Genomic DNA, 22,142 nt, shown 5'->3' on the forward strand with positions numbered 1-22,142 from the left:
AGACATTATTGTATTGTATAGATGCAGGCGAAATGTCAGGAGAAAAATTGCCTCCAGAACATGGCCATATAGCCCGGAAAAACCTACAACCCATTATTGTATTGTTTGTACGTGTTTTTTGCACCACAAGTAAGATATGTGCAGTGTGCTGATGAATTCATTCATATATTTTTTTCAAATTATAATCCCGCCCTCCAGCAGTTTAGAGGGACTGTGACCTGTCCCTCTGTTTAAAAAGTTTGAGGACCCCTGCTTTTGAGTCACATACAAAAAGCCTCGAGCGGAGGCCTGCCTGCTTCTTTTCTTCCTTCTCTGCAAATGGAGAGGGAGGGAGGGAGAGGGCTCTGGGGAGTGGCGCGCGCAGGCCGCAAAATCCGGCGCATGCGCAGGCCGGCTCAAGGAGGGCCGAGGAGCAGCGCGCGGAGGGCACATTCCCCCCCTTCCGTCACGTGGCCGCGCGCGGGCAGGGCGCATGCGCTCGGCGGCGGGGCAGCGGAGGCGGTTTTGTTGTGGTCGCCATTTTTTTTTGTGGCATTACTGGGAAATCCCGGCGCCGGAGCAGCCGCCCCGGAGAACGCCCTTTTGCGCTGGGGGTGGGGGCGCATTCCGCCCGCCTGCCGCGCCCCGCCCCCAGCGCGCTTAGGCTTCTCCCTCCGCCTCAGCCCGGCGCCGCTTGGAAACACGCCGCGGGCCGCAGCTGCCTCCTGAGGTAAGAAGAGACCCGCACGGCTGCCGCTCCCTGCCTTGCAGAACGGCCGCCAGCTCGCTCGCCCGCCCTTAATGCCTCACGGAAGGAAGCAGTGAGAGGAGGAAAGAGAGGGAGAGAGAAGGCGGGCAGGCGGGCGGCCTTGGGGAGGGGGGGGGCGGGTGGACGGGAAGCCTTTTCGCCGCGCCTCCTCCCTTCTCCCGCCCAGTCCTCCCCTTCCTCCCTTTTTCCGGGCGCGGCGGGTAGAGCCGGGCTGCCTCCGTCAGGCCCCGCCCAGGCCAGCTTCGCCTCGGGCGCGGGGCCCCACCCCTCCCTCCCGGCCCCACCCTGATTCCCCCCCCCCCCCAAAAAAAACCCCTCTCCCCCGCTTTCTCCGTAGGCCTTGCTGAGCTCACATCCCTTCTCTCATCGCCTCCTTTTTCCTACAACCGCCCTTTTGGTGGTCGGGAGATGGTTTAGCCCCATCGTGTGCCATCAGGCCCGTCTCCCTAGAGGCGCGCTTTCAGAATCCTGTACCATCTTTTTTATTCTACGTGCTTGGTATTACATGCATCCTCGAGTCTTAGCGCTCTAACAAATCCAATCGTGGTCGTTAACATATTACAGAATGGAGCGAGGAGGGGTGGGTTTGTCCGCCCCCCCCCCCTTTTCTCTCTCTCTCGTGTCTGCATCTTTCTTGGGCATTTGTGGCAGGCGGGTGTCATGTCTCAACTGTCAGCTAATAATGCAAAAGGTTTTTCCCTTCAGCTGTATTTACAAAATTGTAGAGAGGCAGGTAATACATTCATTATTGTGTTCTCGAAGGCGTTCGTGGCTGGAATCCACTGAGGGCCCTTCTGCACAGCCCTGTATCCCAGAATATCAAGGCAGAAAATCCCACATTCTTGGAGTGTGGACTCAATCCAGGGCCCTTCCACGCAGCCCTATATCCCGGAATATCAAGGCAGAAAATCCCACAATATCTGCTTTGAACTGGGTTACCTGAGTACGCACTCAGATAATGTGAGATTTTCTGCCTTAATATTCTGGGATATAGGGCTGTGTGGAAGGGCACTGGTTTGCTATGAGTTTTCTGGGCTGTAGGGCCATGTTCCAGAAGCATTCTTCCTGACTTTTTGCCCGCATCTATGGCAGGCATTCTCAGAGGTTGAGGGATCCCTCAACCACTGAGGATGCCTGCCATAGATGCGGGTGAAACGTCAGGAGAGCATGCTTTTAGAACATGGCCCTACAGCCCAGAAAACTCACAGCAACCCAAATTCCTTCTTCTTCTTCTTCTTCTTCTTCTTGCTGTTCTGATCATTGTTTTTCCATTCGGCCTGGTTAGCAATAAGTAGCCATTCTGCTAACTTTTGTGTCTAAAATCCCCCAGTCTACTAAAGCAATAAATAAATTTGCCCCCAGCCAGCACATTAATTTTAGAGGGTTCTATATATGAATATTTCTGTCGTGCAAACCTTTAAAAACATCATAAGGAGCCAAATCGATCCCTTTTAGAGTCCCTCCTTTCCATTAAGTCAATATATTTATCTTCATTTCAGTCACATTATGACAATTGAAATACTCTGGGGATGTCGAAATACATTTGGGGCCTTATTCATTCATCCTCCTTTTGATGTAGAGAACTACTTAAAATATATGTCACAAGGTACCCCTTTTCCAATATGTTCCATAATTGGTCTCTTCTTCCCAACCTATGTGAGGACAAATTAATTCATAATAAGTATATGTATGCTGGCATTGAATTCTTGCCATTAATATGTTGTAAACCGCCTTGAGTCCCACCCAGGAGTGAGAAGGGCAGTATACTAAATAAATAAATAATATTTGCCACTTGTAGTTGAATGGTCATTCTGTGAAACAGGTTCTATTCTTTTCAGGGGGAAATCTGATCTTTTTCTATTTCTGTTATCTATATAAATAAAAATGTAATGTTTGTTTGTGCTACCATCAGAACTCAAAAAACACTGGGGGAATTGACACCAAATTTGGACACAAGACACCTAACAGTCCAATTTATGTCCTCCACTCAAAAAAACCCCCACAGAAACAGCAGAAACCCCAAAAATCCACACAACGGAAGAGCACCCATTACAGCACTGAGAGCCAAGCGCGTGCGCATGCACGGCGATACAAATAGAACTGCCACAGCGAGCAGCACCCAGCTCCCTCCCTCACCGCATGCAAAGCGTCAGCTGCGTTTCTCTCTCCCCCCGGAGCGGCTTCGGCCTTCCTTCCTTCCCTTCCCCTCCCTCCTTCCCTCCCTTCCTTTCCTTCTTCCTTCCTTCCCTCCTGTGTGGGAGCAAGAAGCCTCCCGGGAAGGCACCAGGGATGCCAGCATTGCCTGGCCATGCCCACCCGCCCCCGCCGCCAAGAGTGCACACCCCCCTCTTCGCCATCAGGGATCTTCTGCTGTGCTCTCTGTGCTCCGCGGCCACGAGGCGCCTCCTGCTCCACTCCCACCAGAGAGCAAGCGATGGCGCCGCTCTGAATAGGTTTGGCCCAATTCTATCGTTGATGGGGTTCAGAATGCTCTGTGATTGTAGGTGAACTACAAAACCCAGCAACTACAAATCCCAAATGTCAAGATTCTATTTCCCCCATACTCCACCAGTGTTCACATTTGGGCATATGGAATATTCGTGACAAGTTTGGTCCAGATCCAACATTGTTTGAGTCCACAGTAATCTTTGGATGTAGGTGAACTACAACTCTAAAACCAAAGGACACTGCCCACCAAACCCAGTATTTTCTGTTGGTCATGGGTGAACTGTGTGCCCAGTTTGGTTCTATTCCATCGTTAGTGGGGTTCAGAATGTTCTTTGATTATAGGTTAACTATACATCCCAGCAACTACAACTCCCAAATGACAAAATCATTTTTTCTTGAGTGAAGGACTTACATTGGGTTGTTAGGTGTCCAGTGGTTTTTGAGTTCTGTTAATCCCACAAACGAACATTACATTTTTATTTAGATAGATTTATTTCCTATATTTATACCCTGCCCTTCTCCCACTAAAAGGAGATTCATGCTTATATATGCCAAAAACCACTTTCAAAACGACAGAAAATAGATTTTCTCCTCCCCTCACCAGCTTCATTCTCCTTTATTAAATCTACAGTGTAGATGCACCCAAAGTCAACCCTTCCACACTGCCATGTAAAATCCAGATTACCTACTTAGGACTAGATAATATGGCAGTGTAGACACACACGCATGCGCGCATGCACACACACATATATGGATGGATGTTGGATCACTGATTGGTTATACACACACACACACACACAGATATATATCTATAACAATACTTCATATATTACTATTATATATATTTCTATATAATACATATATATATTATATATTATTTTTAGATATACTACTATATAATGTTGCTACTATATATTACTATATTAAATAGACTCATAGAATAGATTTAGAAGGGACTCTACCATGGTATTGGGGGAGAACAGACAGGAAGGAAGGAAGGAAGGAAGGAAAGAGGTACTGAAAGAAGGAAAAAGAGAAAATAGGAAAGGAAAAGGAAAGGAAAGGCAGGAAAGAGATAAAGAAGGAAGGAAGGAGACAAGGAAATAAAAAGGGAAAGAAGGAAGGAAACAGGGAGGGAAGAAAAGAGACAAAGAAGTAGAGAAGGGGAGGGAAGGAAGGAAGGAGAGAAGGAAGGATGAAACCGAAGAGCAAAAGAAGGAATGAAATAAAGAGGTAGAGAAGGAAGAAAGGAGAGAAAGGGGAAGAAAAAGGGGGAAGGAATAGGTAGATACCTCTCTTTCATAATAGTTGAGATATCTACCTCTACTTTGAAAATTCTTACTATAGGCCACAGCAACGCGTGGCAGGCACAGCTAGTGTTACAATAAAACTATAAATGACATAATGAATAATTTCAATAATAAGTTGAAAAGAGATTGCTGACAGTAATTGAATTGTAAGTACAAAGAGTAGAAATTATATTTATTTTTACATGCTGGTCACAGATAGATTGTAGAATCCTTGTTCCAGAATGCTATTGGTGCCAAGAATTTAGCAGAATTTTGAATAAACTTAACAATGAAACCCTAATTATGTTTATACAAAAATAAATGTCATTGCATTCAGTGGAACTCTTTCCTTGGTTGCTCTCCTATATTTATTTGCCATGGAAGTCAGTACCATATAATGCAGTGGGTCTTACTTTTGTGTGTGTAAGTTTGTGCTGTTTTTAAATTCACAGTAATTGTAAATGTTTCCCTGCTCTCTGTGATCCAGTTAATTCAATTTAAAGTATTCTGTTTGTAAGTGCAGCTTTTATGGGGCATATGCCCAAGGAGTAATGCATGTCTTGCTAAATTGGTTCCTGCCAGATGTAAACTTTATGTAAACTGAGGTTACCTTTACCATTGCAGAGCAGACTGTATATATTATCAATACCTGTTGCTATTTTTAAAATAGTAATTAAAAAAACTAAGTGTACACTGTATATTTTTATCATTAGGTTCTGTGAACCCTTAAAATTATTCATAAACCATTAGTAATTGATGTTTGTGTGTTGGCTCAAATATGGCTTGTAGTGCTTCAAGTGAATGGCCTGTTACTTTCTTTATACAGTAGAATCTCAGTTAAACAGACCTCTTAAGTAAACAGCAAAGATTTGAAGACATAATACTTGAAATTTGCCTTTGTCTTGATGAGCTTTTAACTATGTGTTTCAATATCAATATCAAATAAATACAAAGTTTATTGGAATTATATAGTACTAGCTGTGCCCTGCCACGCGTTGCTGTGGCCTATAGTAAAACTTATCAAAGTTGAGGTAGATATCTGGACTATTATGAAAGAGAGGTACCTACCTATTCCTTCCCCCTTTTCCTCCCCCTTTCTCTCCTTTCTTCCTTCTCTACCTCTTTCTTTCTTTCCTTCTTTCACTACTTGGTTTCATCCTTCTCTCTTTCCTTCATTCCCTCCCCCTTTCTTCCTTTGCCTTTCTTCCCTCCCTGTTTGCTTCCTTCTTTCACTTTTTATTTCCTTTTATTTCACCACCATCATTACAATAACAATAATGCAATGCATTGCCTCTGGGACCTGACACCTCTCCCATTCCCCCTAAAAGGGTCTCAGAGGAACAATAGCATAATAATAATAATAGAAATAACAACCTTTACCCGCCACGTGTTGCTGTGGCCAATCTTCCCTCTTTCTCTCCTTCTTTCCCTCCCTCCTTCCTTCCTTCCCATCTTTCCTTCTCCTCTTCTTTCTCTATCTCTTTCCTTCCTTCCCCCTTTTTCTTTCTCTTCTGCTGTCTCTCTTTTCTTTCCTTCCATCTTTCCTTTTCTTTCCTTTTCTTCTTCCTCTAACTTTCCTCCCTTCCCCCTTTTTCTTTACCTCCCTTTCTCTTTCTTCCTTCTTTCCTTCCTTCCTGTCTTTCCTAGATTTTGACAGGGCGGGAAGGGGCGGGGTGGGGTTTGGAGGTGGCCTGAAGTAAAAGGAGGTAAGATTGGGGCAGGGGAGCGATGGAGCGTGGGGTTGCGTGTGTGTGCGGCGGCGGGGGGAGTGATGGAGCCTGGGGTTGCGTGTGTGTGTGCAGCGGCGGGAGGAGTGGGGTTGCGTGTGTGTGTGCGGCAGGGTGTGTGTGTGTGCAGGAAGCGGCGCAGCGGAGCTTGGAGTGGGCATGGTTTCCGCAGAGGGAACGTTGGCCTAAAAGGGTCTCAGAGGAATAATAATAGCATCATCATAATAATAGAAATAACAACCTTTACCCGCCACGTGTTGCCGTGGCCAACCTTCCCTCTTTCTCTCCTTCTTTCCTTTGTTTCCTTCCTTCCCTGCCATCTTTCCTTCTCCTCTTCCTTCTCTATCTCTTTCCTTCCTTCCCTTTTTCTTTCTCTTCTGGTCTCTTTTCTTCCTTCTCTCTTTCCTTCCCTCCCTCTTTCTCTACATCTTCCCCCTTCCTTCACTCCCTTTCCTTCCTTCATTCCCTTTTTTTTCCTTCTGTCCTTCCTTCCTTCCTTCCCCCTTTTTCTTTCTCTTCTGGTCTCTTTTCTTCCTTCTCTCTTTCCTTCTTTCCTTCCCTCCCTCTTTCTCTACATCTTCCCCCTTCCTTCACTCCCTCTTTCCTTCCTTCCTTCCCTTTTTTTCCTTCTCTCCTTCCTTCCTTCCTTCCCCCTTTTTCTTTCTCTTCTGGTCTCTTTTCTTCCTTCTCTCTTTCCTTCTTTCCTTCCCTCCCTCTTTCTCTACATCTTCGCCCTTCCTTCACTCCCTCTTTCCTTCCTTCATTCTCTTTTTTCTTTCCTTCTCTCCTTCCTTCCTTCCCCCTTTTTCTTTCCCTCCCTCTGTCTCTCATTTCTTCCTTCTCTACCTCTTTCCTTCCCCCTTTTTCTTTCTCTTCTGCGGCTGGGCACCAATGCGCATGCTCAGTTGTTTTGCCGTTTTGTGAGTGTGTTGTGTTGTTTTTCATTTTGAGTAGATATGTTTGTACCTTGTGGGTTGTGTTATGGGCATGGGAATTTTGGTTAAGTTTCGTTGGGTTTTTTTTGAGTTTTGTTGTTTTGCCGTTTTGTGAGTGTGTTGTTGTGTTGTTTTTCATTTTGAGTAGATATGTTTGTACCTTGTGGGTTGTGTTATGGGCACGGGGATTTTAGTTAAGTTTCGTTGGGGGATTTTTGAGTGTTGTTGTTTTGCCGTTTTGTGAGTGTGTTGTTGTGTTGTTTTTCATTTTGAGTAGATATGTTTATACCTTGTTGGTTGTGTTATGGGTACGGGGATTTTGGTTAAGTTTCGTTGGGGGATTTTTGAGTTTTGTTGTTTTGCCGTTTTGTGAGTGTGTTGCTGTGTTGTTTTTCATTTTAAGTAGGTATGTTTGTACCTTGTGGGTTGTGTTATGGGCACGGGGATTTTAGTTAAGTTTCGTTGGGGGATTTTTGAGTTTTGTTGTTTTGCCATTTTGTTAGTGTGTTGTTGTGTTGTTTTTCATTTTGAGTAGGTATGTTTGTACCTTGTGGGTTGTGTTATGGGCACGGGGATTTTGGTTAAGTTTCGTTGGGGGATTTTTGAGTTTTGTTGTTTTGCCGTTTTGTGAGTGTGTTGTTGTGTTGTTTTTCATTTTGAGTAGATATGTTTGTACCTTGTGGGTTGTGTTATGGGCATGGGGATTTTAGTTAAGTTTCGTTGGGGGATTTTTGAGTTTTGTTGTTTTGCCGTTTTGTGAGTGTGTTGTTGTGTTGTTTTTCATTTTGAGTAGATATGTTTGTACCTTGTGGGTTGTGTTATGGGCACAGGGATTTTGGTTAAGTTTCGTTGGGGGATTTTTGAGTTTTGTTGTTTTGCCGTTTTGTGAGTGTGTTGTTGTGTTGTTTTTCATTTTGAGTAGATATGTTTGTACCTTGTGGGTTGTGTTATGGGCATGGGAATTTTGGTTAAGTTTCGTTGGGGGGTTTTTGAGTTTTGTTTCCTCGTTGGATGCCCCTAACAAATTTATATATATAGATGAAGTACTGTATTAGGCCTGTTTTCAAAGTTACTCTCAAGCACTCAAAAACTAAATTTACCAATCCCTATAGGTGCTGATTAACTGAAAATCTTCTGTATATCCAGTTGTGCATGGATATACAGTTGTGCCTGACCCTTACTTAACCCTTACAGTTTCCTATTAGTCCCTTATATTTAATAGTATGTTTTCTTCTCCATACCCATACAGATGTTTTGATTTTTTTCTAAGTGTATATATAGTTACAGCTTCAAATGCCATTATTGATAATAATAATTAGGTAGTAGTTCTATCCCATTCCTAAAGACTTCTATTGAATTTGAGATGGGTCTAGATTTTCCTTAACTAACTTTGGTCTAGATCACTAAGAACCTGTTTTAGCAAAAGTCAGGATTGCTAGAAATCATTCCTGAGTATATTGGTATCTTTTTGCAAATTAAAGCACACTTTTAAGAAATTAAATAGATATTGTGCTTGTCAGGATTCCTTTTGCTTGGTCACTGGTGACTTAGTTATGGCACATTGAGCTTAAATGCAGCATGTGTCTACCTTTCTGCTAAGTCAAGAGTACTTTTTTCCTCATAGCCTAGTGCATCAGGAGAAAGAAAAGACAACAGAAGATGGTGAAATAATTGTGCTTTTCAAAGTGAGCCAAGATGTGGAGGGTCTTGGAAACACTGAAAAAGAGCAGTAGTTCAACTTTTTCATAGTCTTGAGTCAAGAGAGGGGCTAGTAAGTTTAGTTCCTTCTTAGAATGCAGTAATAGCCCTAGAGACATCAAGGCTACAATATGGACCGGATGAGTGCTGCTATCATTTCAAAAATACCTAGATTAAAAAATAGTTCATTGGGGATTTTGAAGTGTGTTATCCAAGTTGTTTGCTTCCTTTTCATTCCAGAGTCTTTGTTAAAAGTCAAGATATCTTTAACTAATAGACTTGAAAGAAACTGTCACAGGGAACATACAAATGCTACTATGTTACAAGCATTTCCTGTAGCTGCATACAGAAACCATGAAACCTGCAAATAAACTTGATCTCTGTAGATGAGGATCAAAACATTATTTCATTGTAGAATTCGATGATTTCATAAAACTGCAATATTTATTTATTTGGAATATTTATATCCCGCTTTTCAGCAAAAAAGCTTCTAAAGTTGCTTACAAATTGTTAATTTAACATTCATCCACCTGTTAAAAATCTGTTCAAAGTTGGAGGTGACCTTAAAGAAAAGGTTAGATCTTTCAATCATGACCAAACACACATTTACTATGAGCAACAAAATATGATTCAGCTGCATAAAAATACAGGTGTGATTCTTAAGATTATGCACAAGATATTGATGAGAATTTTCAAATATTCTAGAACTGCCATTTTATAGAATCATGTAACAAAGGGGTAAAAAATGGCAGCTCATTCCTTCCTCACCAGATGGGATGATCCTTATACCAATTTAGGGTCAACCTTTGCAGGCCAGATTACAGTATGTTACTAGCTAAGAGCAGGTGCACTGCAAAAAATGCCTGTAAGTGTAACTAATTAACGTAATTCAAATAAGCAACCAAAAACACATGCTACACAGTCATATTGGTTCTCTGGCCTTCAAAATGAATTTTTAATGTGAAATCCTGTCATCTGATGCGCTTTTCTCCCAAAATTCCATCTCTCTACTGCAAAAGGTTAACATGGCTTTTCTTCTGAGAAAATGGCATAGTTGCTGGCCACCACAGTGGCATGGCATAGCCTCCGAAACACCAATATCCCCTAATGACTCCTACCTATGTTTTAATCAAATACCAATTAAATTATTAGTACCCTAGAGTAGAAACAACTTGGAAGAGGAACATGGAATTGTCGGTGCCCACTGTTAAACTTCTGCAAAGAACCTGAAATGTTGTACATGTTAATTCCAAATATGTATGGGACAGACATCTTGTGTCTGCGAAATGACTTGTCCATATCAGACATTATTTCATAGGTGTAAACAACATCAGTATGTCCTGGCATTGGATCTTGCCAGAAAGGAAGTTTCCTATATCTCTTAGGATTCTGACAGAATTACTGGAGAACTCAAGAGATACTTCTTGTGAATAGCTTGGTATGCTATCTTATATTTCCTAGATATTTACAAAATACACACTTGTAAGCTGCCTATTTATCCTATTCTCTCTCTGTGTGTACATTTGTTCTCAGTTATTTTGAGCCCTTTTTTACTATACATGAAAAAACATGGTTATTTGCTCTAGTTAGTGTATGCAAGCGTATGGGCACATGCACACTTTTAAGTAGGATTTTCTTTGGCAAGGAATACGCCAAGTTAGTTTTAACAGTTCCTTCCTCTGAAATAGCCTACAGCACCTGTTATTTGTTGGCAGTCCCCCATCTAAGTACTAATCAGGATTGATCCTGCTTAGCTCCCAAAATGAGAAGATCTAGACCTTTGGTGTATTGAGACCTTACTCTAGTTGATACTGTGGCATAAATAACTTATTTGGCAGACTAGGAAGCAAATCCATTTCTCTACATGCATAAAAGCAGCAATCACTAGTAAAAAGAATATAATCTCTTATTTTGATTCTCCATGTATGAACAGGAAGTCAGGAGTGCACATAGGCAACTGTGGTATATTGGAGTTTAGGAACATAAATGAACCCAACAAACAATATTGTGCAGTTGTGTCCTTGATTTTTCAGGTAGTCCTCTTTAAGACATAGTTGGCTAAACCTTTTCTCAAACAGTTTGGATCATCAAACCCAGTTCTTACCAAGAAAACCTCTCTTTTTGCTCTGAAAGGTGGTGATTGTGGGGAAAAGATTGGCTTTTATGTGTTTTTGACTTGTCAGAAGCTGGAGAAATTACTGGCCTACATTAATTTGTTGGCCTACATTAGTTGGGTGTTTTCACATGTCATATGATGCTTCTAAACAACTTTCCATTAATTAGTGTTTTTTGGGTGAAGCACTGCAATTGTCTTAGAAATTATAACAGTCATACAACCCCTATAGAAACCAGTCCATTTTTTTCTGCTTCATACTTATTTCAATTCCCAATACTTTCTGTTCCTATTTAATATTTTCTTATTCTGATTAAAAGTTTCCTTTTGTTATTTTCTTAACACTTGTCAATTCATGCCAAGGACAATACACATAATGTGAGTGCATTAACTTTTGTTCAGGAGAAGAAACATGTTAGTAGAAAGGTTGATGGTTCTGTTTTATTGGTCTTTGGGGACTACTGTGTGTGAGGTGATCAGGAATATAATTTCAGTGAATTTGTAATCTGCTGCCTGGCCTTATTTATGGCTTTTCAGATCTTGATTTTTAAAGTAGAGGTAAATGGATACCAAATGGCCCTGGCAGCACATTTCATTGTTTCATTCCTGGTCCAGAATATTTGAAAATAGAATATTGAATATGTGTCTTGGATTGTGTTATCAATTTTCTAAACTTAAGATGCTTCTATAATTTATGTGATTCACTATTATAAATCACTCAATAAAATAATTCAAGCTTAAAATTTCACAATATTTTAAATGCAGAACATATGAAAATGTAACAATATTAACTCTGTATTAATAATCAGAGTTTTGTATACTGATTTTGGGATTTATATTTAAACAATAGGGCATTACTATTTTTCCAAAAACAGCCAGCAAATTTGATGATTTTCCCCCTTTTGCTTCATGGTTGGTTATCCTGAATCAAAGAGAAAGAACTTGGGGGGGGGGGGCATGTAGACCATCCCTAAATATGTTAGCTCAGTGTTCTTTGACATACAAACAGGTATAAAGTGAACAACTTCAGGACAAACTTTAATATCATGACATCCTGCATACAACTTACTTATTATTTGCACCCTTGTTCTTCCCATATCTTAGAACGGATAAAGTCAAAGAGCAATTTCTGTCTATGTTTTGATGGCATGATTAGCCATGGCTTATTTTCACAGCATTAATTCTATGAGGGTTTTGGGTTCACTTTTTCCTTTTCTCCCCTTTGGTGCACTTTGGAGGAGGGAGATACAAGCTTTTGTTTTCATTTTTAATTAGCTGTAGCCTATAGTACCATTTAAAAAACAACAACCAGAAACCTCTGGCCTTGCCGGATGGGGAAGGAGAGGCACATGCAAGTGGTATTCGCAGAAGCTCCCATCATCATAAATTGTAATTTATATTTGTGTCTGCAAGCATTTTGACATCTAAATCTGGCCACTGTTGAAAAGCTATTTGACAGGTGGACATTTAGTTTGATTCTGCATAGCTTATGTATTCAAGAGCACTACAATGGGGATGGGGTGGGAGTTGTCAGTACCAAAAATGACTAGTAGGTTGATCTATGTTAACATATTACTGCCATATCTGCTAGGTGCACTTCTTTTCCATAGTCAAATGCATTTGATTCGTGAAATGTCCATATACAACATTCAGCAGAAAAAGCAGGCAGTAATTCTGAGTTGAAGTGTTTTCAGTTATATTTTTTGTTGCTACGTGATATCCTTTATCCAGGAATGCAACATTAATCTTGATTCATTGAAAAATAATTCCTATGCTCTCAGACAGATCCTGATCTCTGGTGATCACAGACCTAGCAATGTGGATAACAGTGCCCTGAATCATTTCTGTATCTTTGTCTTGAACTCTGACTCAGACATACGTCTTCCAAACTTGATGGAAAATTTACTTCTAATAATTGTACTCCTGATTTCAACATTAAGCTGCTATTATAGGCACAGTTTGAAGTATGTTTTGTTTTTTACTTGAAGCTTTCATGTTGACCTTCTACCATCATGATTTGACAGTGTCATTGAGATGTTGTTCAGAGTTCATGTATTTTCATGACAGATGCAGGTGTCCCCCTAATACAGTATCGGTGTGAGGCAGTATGACTTTAGTCTTGTTTCAAGATGAGTGATGCATAATCATTTTAACTGCTTTAAAGATTATTTAATTATGCTGACCGTTGGCTTCAGTGTTGTACATGTATGGTCGCTGCATGTCTCTCCCGATTACCATACCTGGTTTATGCCTCTAACCATTAAGTAGCAGCACGAAGCATGGGATAGTGACCTCTTTAAAGAAAAATGACATTTGGCCAGTAAAGATGCTTTTGAGTGTTCATTGTTTAAGGCAAAAGTATAGTCAGAAAGATATCAGAATGGCACTGATTTGTGTGGCATTCTATTATAAATGATATACTTTGTATTTTTTCAGAAAGCCGATGAGTCCTCCGTATTTTTTCGCATGACTTCATAGATCCTTAGAATTTTCCATAATGAACATTTGTTGTCTTAAATGTTCAGGCATTTCTGAGAGGCATAATTAAGGTTGCACTTGTTTGATATACTTTTGATGTTTTCAAACTTCCTATAATTCCATTCATGTCTTCATATCAGTAATATTTTTATTTGGAAATATGTTGGTGGGTGGTAGGAGAAGAAGGGTTTTTTCTCTCTCAAAAAGATACAGTCTTGGGTTAAATAAAATCGTAGCTGAAAATTCATTCCTGTGTCATTTTGGCTAACATCTCAAGTCCATGGAATACATGATGGTGTTCCTAATTGTTCATTGGAGCAACACAGCTGGGTTGTGGTTAGAAGAGTTTTTAATGCGATATTTTTATCTGCAAAAGCTTCTTTTAACCCTCAGAACTGCAGGAGTGCACCTCTGCTGAGGAAGAAACTAGGTGCATTCTGGCTGGCACAAGAGGAAGCAAGCTCAGTTAGGACACTGTGATCAAGCCAAGCAGCCTTGCCTATTGCATTGAAGGATGGAAGCAGATACGAAAATCAACTCAAATGCCTCCTGAGATTCTGGACAGGAGGAGAATTTTATACCCAGTTGTCTCTTGAGAGTCACCGAGCAGGAGAGATCACGACTACGGTGAGTGGCTGTGGCATCATGCCAACACCATGAGCTCTGTTGTTGCTGGGTCTCCCTTTGCAGGTTATTTCTAGCCCCTGTTCCTGGAAGGAGAGCCAGTTCTTTACCGAGGTATTTTTGGAGACTCTCGCCTTCTCTTTCTTGCTTTGTTTGGGCATAATCAGCCCATTGCATCCCGGAGAACCTAGCAACACTGCCTGGCTTCCCATTGGCTTGCCAGCAGCTCCAGTTCTCCAATGAGAACCTTGTTGCCATGGCAGAGACACCACTGCACAGAAGCAAGTGAAGAGGCGGGGATTGAATTTGCAGCCTGGTGGAAATCTGCAGGGCAGAACAGGGACCAAGCAGAGGGTTAATGTGTAGCCTGTGGCCTGCCTGGAAGCGGAGTGCAGGCTTGGCCCTGTGCCAGTGACGTATAATACCAGGGTGGGCTGACAGAATGAAACTCCCCTAAGTAGCTCTGCATGCTTGGAAATACAGTATCTTGGCTTTTTTTTCTGCAAAGAGAGCAAAGTAGCTTGCTTCTCTTTCTTAACCCCTCCCCAATCTGCTCCCCACCCCTTGCAGAACAAGGAACTGCTTTGGCAAGGGACACATGCAGTCTCAAAATGCTGGATATGCATTCTCCTTGCGTAACGACCAGGCATTTGTTACTGTACAGTTCAACTGGAATCCATTGCAGCAGCAGAGCTGGCAATGCTGACATGTTCAGAAATCATGGTTCAGTGCATGAAAGTCTGAAATGGTGAGTTGGGGTTCTTTTGGCCTTAGCACTTAGTGTACGTTGCTGTTGCTTAGTTTCTTTTGGCATCCACTCTCTCTTATGTCATCATATAATTGCTTGTTCTGGTACTGTTTTCTTTTTTTAAAATAGTTATCCTTTTGGGAAAGTATTTGTAGGGATCCTAGTGATTGAAATGATTTTCTTTGTTGCATGAACTCAGTTATGAGAGATTCCAAAAACTGCCCCAGTTAATTATCTTCGGTCTTCTCCTCACGCTCCCATAGTAGGCCTAGTTGATGGACCTAGCTCTAACACATATCTGCGTTGGTCAACATCATATTCCTTCATAGAATACCCTTTGTTTTAATCAGATTGTCACCAGGCTTTTGTCCATCCCTTCTGGAATTGTAGTAGCAAAAAAAAAAAAAAAAAAAAAAAAAGGGAAAAGAAAAAGAAAAAAAAAGACAGAAGGCCAAACATAGTATTGATGTAGGATTTAACAGCCACCTGTCCAGTGTATTCAATCATAAAGATACAAGCAAAAGGTAGCCCACAGACAGGGCTACTGTGGTAGATGCCTGACTGACAAAGCTACTAAAAAGTGAAGTCAGCTAATGGACAGTGAACAAGAACTGGAGGTCCTTGGGAGACAAGGATGTTGAAATGGGGCTTGGGCATCTTTTCTTCTGTGTCCAACAAGAAAAAGTGGTGACATTTTTGGTTCTCCTGAAGAGATGTGGACCGTATCCCTACTGGTGAGTGTGTGAAGCAGGAAAATGTACCATAATAAGGAAACATTTTTTAAATTCTATTTGTAGGAACACAGTCCTGTATCGGTGTTTCTTACTTTCCCCAACTTCCCCCAACTTGCATGAATTATCTTGAGTTTCCTGTCGTAAATCCTGTGAATCGCACATATGGTAAACCTGCGCCTGCGCAGTTCAGCGATCGGAACCTTCTAGAAAGTAAAATGACAGTTTAGACTCCCTCTGGCCATGCGCCCCCCCTCCCTTATCCTATATATAGCCCGGGACAGTGGCCATTACTCAGTTCTCTTTTTTCCGCGCTACAGCAAACAGCGTGAGAAGCTTCCCGTTGACAAACGGCAAGATAACTGATGAGACTTAACAAAACAGCGTTTATTGATCATTGTAATGGCAACTACAGCCTTTAAGAAATGCACTAACTGCCCAAATATTCTCCCGGACACAGACGGACACTCGCTGTGTCTTGAATGCCTGGGGGAGGGGCATCTTTCACAGCCGTGCGACATTTGCTCTGCCTTCACTCCTCAAACGAGGAAAAACAGGCTGCCCAGACTAAGAGCGGCGCTTTATGAGAAAGCACTAATGCCGCAACCTATTCAACCGCAAGGAAATTCCCGTGAGCAATCTTCCTTACCTGCAGGGGGGAAGAAGAAGATCAAGAAAGTCAAGAATAACGGCCTCCAAAATGGCCGCCAAACCGCTGCAGCGAAAAAAGCTCCGGCGAAGAAATCAAATCCCTCCGCGAAGAATCACGAGGGCGAAAAACTGAACAAAACGAAAGGAGGCTCAAACCAAGCCGCTGAGGGCATCGACGGAGCCAATGCGGCAAACGCCATCCCCATAGGGATGAATCGCGTCCATGCCGACGGAGGGGCGACGACCAATGGTCTGACCCCTCCGATGCCGCTGCTGTCCTCGACCGCGCAAGGAGGAGGGGTTTGCACAGTTGCCCCCTTCACTCCCGATATCGGCTCATCCTCTGAGGCTAACCCCGCCCTCCCTTCAACAAGCCACGCCTTCGAAGGCATGTATAATGGCCCTCCCACTTCTGGGGCTGATCGACATGCCTCATCCCAGCCGGTATCGGAGGGCGCAGACAGCCAAAGGGGACAGGAACCTCCCCAAGAAGGAGGGATGCAAATCAAGGGGAGGAGAATCATCAGAATGCTGCGGAACACGGAGCGGCGGCATCCTCCTTGCGCTCATGGCCTACCTTTGTGTTTCACCGGCCAAGCAAGCCTCCAAGGCGCTCAAGGTCTCCGTCGCGGCGCTGTGGATCCAGGCGTAGGCGATACCGATCTACGTCGAGGAGGGGACGTCGCTCGCGCTCCTCCTCCTCCTCTTCCTCGTCCTCGTCCTCCTCCTCTTCTGGTCATTCAAGAAGGGGAAGACGCTCCAGATCCTCAAGGTCCTCAAGCCACTGGAGAAGATATGGCCCTGGGGCAATGCCCTTCCCAGGGTTTTGGCAGATAGGCCCATCAGGCCAACTTGTATTTATACAATAACCAATGTCACGACCAGCATCAGCGCAGGGAGCGACCCCCATGATGCTTAATAGACAATCTGTGACTGTAGAAAGACACAATACAAGAATGAATACCAATACTAATAATAATGACACCACAACCAGCATGAGACCTAATGATGGGGGACCTACATTGCAAAATACTGCAACGACAACTCTGCCTACTAATACTATTAACAATACTACTGTAACCCACATGAGATCCTCTGATGGGGGGATTACAGTGCAAGACACTACCATGGCTCAAGGGGTTGCACACCGAGGTAACCCCGCGAGCGATAATCAGAGTAGAGTGCAGGAACTACATCACACAAACACTGCTACTATGTCTGCATCTACTCATTCAAGTAATAAAAATCAGTACACCCAGAATCTGATGTGTGTACAAGCAGCACCTGAACATGCTCCTGATCCTACCACAACTGAACTGAATGACATGGCATCAGATTCCGATTCCCCAGATACATTTCAAACATTGGGGGGTGATTAATAAACGTGGAGGTGGTCTACGTCCAATTCTGGATCTCAGAGCCTTAAATACTCACATAATTCCAAAGAAGTTTCGAATGGTCACACTTGCCTCAATTCTGCCCCTTATCCCTAAGGGAGCATGGTTTGTTACAATTGATTTAAAGGACGCATATTTCCATATCTCAATAGCCCCTCAACATCGTCGATATCTTTCGTTTATGCTAGGACAGAATGCTTATTGTTTTAATGTTCTTCCCTTTGGCCTTTCGATGGCGCCACATGTTTTCACGAAATGTATGTCTGTAGTGGCTGCAAGGGAATAACTGTTTACCCATACATTGACGACTGGCTTGTAGTAGCTAGATCGTGCAGGCAATTGCAGGACCAAGTGTCTACCATTTTGTTTCTTCTCCAGTCATTGGGCCTCGTAGTCAACTGGGAGAAGTCGATCCTTACACCCACCCGCAAAATCCAGTTCATCGGCCCTGTTGGACTCTGTTTCCGAGAGAGCGTTTCTTCCGAGGGACAGGTTTGCCAACCTTCAAATTCTAGTCAAGCAAGCAAGGACCTCCTCTTGCGTTTCGGCGCGAATGATCCAAATACTACTAGGTCATATGGCAGCCACTACTTCCGTCAACCATTATGCGAGGTTCAGAATGAGAACCCTCCAGTCATGGTTCCTGGCAGTGTTCGACCCGCTGACGAGCAATCCCAAGTTGAAGCTCTTCCTCCCGGACGTGATCTGAGATTCACTACTGTGTTGGGAGGACGAAGCATGGGTCTGTTCTGGGTTCCGATTCCACCATTTGTACCCTACTAAGGTTATCACTACGGACTCCTCCCTTACGGGATGGGGGGCTCACTCTCAGGGACTCGTTGCACACGTTGTATGGTCAAGACAGGAAAGAGACATGCACATAAACATACTGGAACTTTTCACAGTAGAAAGGGCTCTACACTCCTTCGAAAAGGTCATTCAGGGTCAGGTAGTTCAAATTATTATGGACAATACAACAGTAATGTTTTACTTGAACAAGCAGGGAGGTACGCACTCGATGGAGCTGCTATCCCTCTCAATACAGATTTGGGACTGGTGCATAGAAAGAGGAATACATCTATTAGCGAGTCATCTTCCAGGGGAGCAGAACACGCTCGCAGACGCACTAAGCAGAAACCCACTAGTACACCACGAGTGGTCGCTGAACCCACAAGAAGCACACAGAATATTTCTTGGTGGATTTGTAGATTGTTTGTATGTTGTGTTTCCTCATCAGCTTCCCTATGCGGTCAGTGGTTCCCTTGATGTATGGCAAGAACACTTTTCCTCTGGGTGGATCTTCATCTTTACTCTCGTGGCTTGTTCTTGGTCTTGCAGCTCTTCTGATGTCTGAGGTGGAGTATCCATTGGCCTGGAGAGCCCAGTTGAGGTGGTTCAGTTAATCTTGGAGAAGGTGGGGTTCACAGATTCTTTTTGCACAGTCTGCCAAGACTTTAATGGTGCTTCTTTTTTGACTTGGGTGATGGTTGGAGTTTTTATGTAGATATCTATCTGTGTGTGTGGGTTTTCTGTAGACGGTGTGACCCAATTGTTGATCTGGTTTGCGGATAACTAGGACATCTAGAAAAGGCAGGCTTCCTTCATTTTCTTTTTCCATTGTGAATTTCAACAGAAAGGAAGAGACCATGAAAATGAACAAAATCTGGCTACCAGTATTAAAAAACTCTAAAATTACAACAGCAAAACAGCAGAGAGGAAACAACCAGGCACATCTTAACACCTCTCAACAGGAGATTTTCCCAGGCTCAGGCAGGCATTCAAATGCTAATGAAGGTGGTCAGCTGAAACATTCACACCTAGCTCTAGCAGAGAAGAGCTCTTTGCCCCATCCCAGCCATTCCACAGATATATAAACCCATTGTCCTATTTCCAACAGACCTCACTACCTCTGAGGATGCTTGCCATAGATGCAGGCGAAACGTCAGGAGAAATGCCTCTAGAACATGGCCCTATAGCCCGAAAAAACCCACAAGAACCTACTAATAATAATGCTAATTTGTTGTAATTGTTCTTCATTTCAATTATTGTATTGTTTTAAGTGTTTTTGCACTACAAATAAGATATGTTCAGTGTGCATAGGAATTCTTTCATTTTTTTAAAATTATAATCCGGCCCTCCAACAGTTTGAGGGACTGTTACCTGGCCCTCTGTTTTAAAATTTTGTGGACCCCTGACATAGATAATTCACATCATGACATAGTTTACCTCTTGTGCAATTAGTGACTAGTTGTGTGATTGAACATTTCTTCTAAGTCCTATCAGTAGTTGTGGCAAATCATCAGACTACTTCACCAAAGTAGTGTGCAATCTGGTGAACAGGCAGTCTGCTCCCAAGCAAAATAAGACTTTTTACAATATTCTTTAAGATATCACTGTCAAAATAGGTAAAACAACCAAATAAAGTTGAAAAAAGCTAAAAATCAGAAGTCTGATGAGAGACATCCCTCAAGCATGGTCTCTCATCATTCTAATCTGAAGCTTTCTGTAAGAGCTTTTAAACAGTGGAACTCACTACTTCAGGATGTGGTGGAAATTCCTTCTTTGGAGCGTGGATGTCTATTTATCAGGGGCATTTTGATTGTACTTTTCCTGCATTGGAGGGGGTTGGACTAGAACTGAAATGTGGTCTTTTTCAACTCCTATGATTCTGTGGTCTTTTTCAACTCCTATGATTCTATGGTCTTTTTCAACTCCTATGATTCTGTGAACCTCTTTATGTGGAAGAGTAGCACTTCAAACAATTGAAAGAGCTTTAAGATTAACAGTTGGAAATGTTTCAGTTTATCCTGTTCTCAGAATGCTCTGACTCAATAACTATTGGACGAGCATCTTTGGGTTAAGTCAAGTTATCCAACAGACGCTGATGGAGACTTGTGTTGTATCCGGAAATGTGTACAGTTTGCTCTGGACTTGTAGGACTTTATTTGAGGTAACATTTTTTGTAGGTGTTAAAAGAAAAGTTGACATGCCAGAGAGAATTCAAATCAGATCAGCTTTTTATTTATGATCAGCAACCAGGATAGAATCCCACATTACAATCATCCATCACATCAGTATAGGTTTCAAAAATATCACCTAGACCCTACATTTAGATAATGTTAATAAATAATAATAATAATAATAATAATAATGGATTTGTTTACCTGCCTCTCCTTGCAGCTCGAGGGAGGATACAACACCATTAAAACAAGAGATAAAACACTTTTAAAGGACATACAACAAGGTACACAGTTAAAATGCTAAAGAAAATCTACTGACAAGATTTGCTCAAAAAAGGAATAACATTTGACTTGTTCACTGAAATTTGATAAAGGACATTGATTTGGATTTCATAAGAGAGAACAAGTCAGCAATGGAAACTATGGGGTCTATGTAATATACTTCATTGGACTTTTTCAAGAGAAAGAACTGAGTGAGCATCAGAATGGACATTAGCTCAGAATGCTTTTGGCTGTGGAGATTCAATTAGACACCTCAAGGGTTCGCTTCAAAATCTGAGATTCTTATATATGACCAATATTTGAACACCCATATACCCTACAGTTTGCCTTAGTTGAATTAGCAGCATTTTTGTGAGAATTTTTGTTTTTCATATGTGTGCAGTGAGTTTTTCCTGGTATTAGAATAGGACATTTTATTTATTTATTTATTTACACTGTTTATATGCCGCCCTTCTCACCCCAAAGGGGACTCAGAGTGGCTTACAAGATATATATATATATATACATACAATATTATTAGCATAGCACCATATCAGCATATTAGCATAGCACCATTATAGGCATGTTAACCATTTGTCAGAAGGTTCTGCACTGGTAAAAAGCCTGGATTTAGACCCTGTCTATCTTCTTTCAAAAAGTTTTACTGACAGACTCAACATGTAGAAAATAGTGGTTATCCTGGACCAAATCAGAGTGAAGGAATTAGAAGCAAACAGATTGCTCTGGAATAAAGAACTAGTTTGAGATCCAAGCTTGCCTTTCTTGCCCCAAGGCCTGAGTTAGGATGATGGCATTCTTTTCTACACAAGCTGAATTGTAGACTGTCATGTGCTTCCATAATCCTCTCCTTTCTTGGTCTTACATTTTAGTAGTTCATTACATATTCATGATATGATCTCCAGTGATATAAAGCATTTCTGGGAATCACTGGGATTATTTATCAATTCCAGAAGGCATACAATTTGGATGTTCTGTTATATTATGATTGGGAGTTCTGTCTCCCTATAGCTGTGGTCTAACAACATGAAAAGTTGTCATGGCACATCCTCAATTGATAAATTTCAAGACCATGCAGAAAGCATGTATTCAGACATTTCAACACTCCAACTAACTAAACTCCTCAAAAATCTTCAACCATTGCCTTTGTGTCCCTTTATAAGCTGTAAAAGTATAAATATGTCTTACAGATTCATGATGTGGAAGAGGGTGACTGATGCACTTAAGTTCCTGGAAAATTTTGATTGTGCTTTATTGCCTTTCTATTTCTTAACAAAATTGATACAAACTGCTCCCATCTCTGGGATTTAACTAAC

The 22,142-nt window shown here is 42.0% G+C and overlaps 1 protein-coding gene across 7 annotated transcripts in view; it reads left to right on the plus strand.

Moving 5' to 3' along the window:
- The first annotated feature begins 486 nt into the window (after window positions 1-486).
- Window positions 487-22,142, plus strand: part of LOC137095496 (dual specificity tyrosine-phosphorylation-regulated kinase 1B-like) — an 84,962-nt gene continuing 63,306 nt past the window's right edge. For 3 of the 7 annotated variants that reach the window (XM_067462230.1, XM_067462237.1, XM_067462236.1), the window contains exon 1: window positions 487-709. Coding sequence is in view for 1 of the 7 variants with exons in the window: in XM_067462234.1 (XP_067318335.1) it covers window positions 14,806-14,808 (3 nt within the window). In the remaining 6 variants the exon portion in view is untranslated. Of the gene's footprint in view, window positions 710-13,829; window positions 14,064-14,630; window positions 14,809-22,142 lie in introns of all 7 variants that reach the window. The other 4 variants (XM_067462232.1, XM_067462234.1, XM_067462231.1 and 1 more) reach the window with 2 other exon arrangements.

Source organism: Anolis sagrei, chromosome Y (genome assembly GCF_037176765.1).
Source record: "Anolis sagrei isolate rAnoSag1 chromosome Y, rAnoSag1.mat, whole genome shotgun sequence".
In the NCBI taxonomy this organism is placed as follows: Eukaryota; Metazoa; Chordata; class Lepidosauria; order Squamata; family Dactyloidae; genus Anolis; species Anolis sagrei.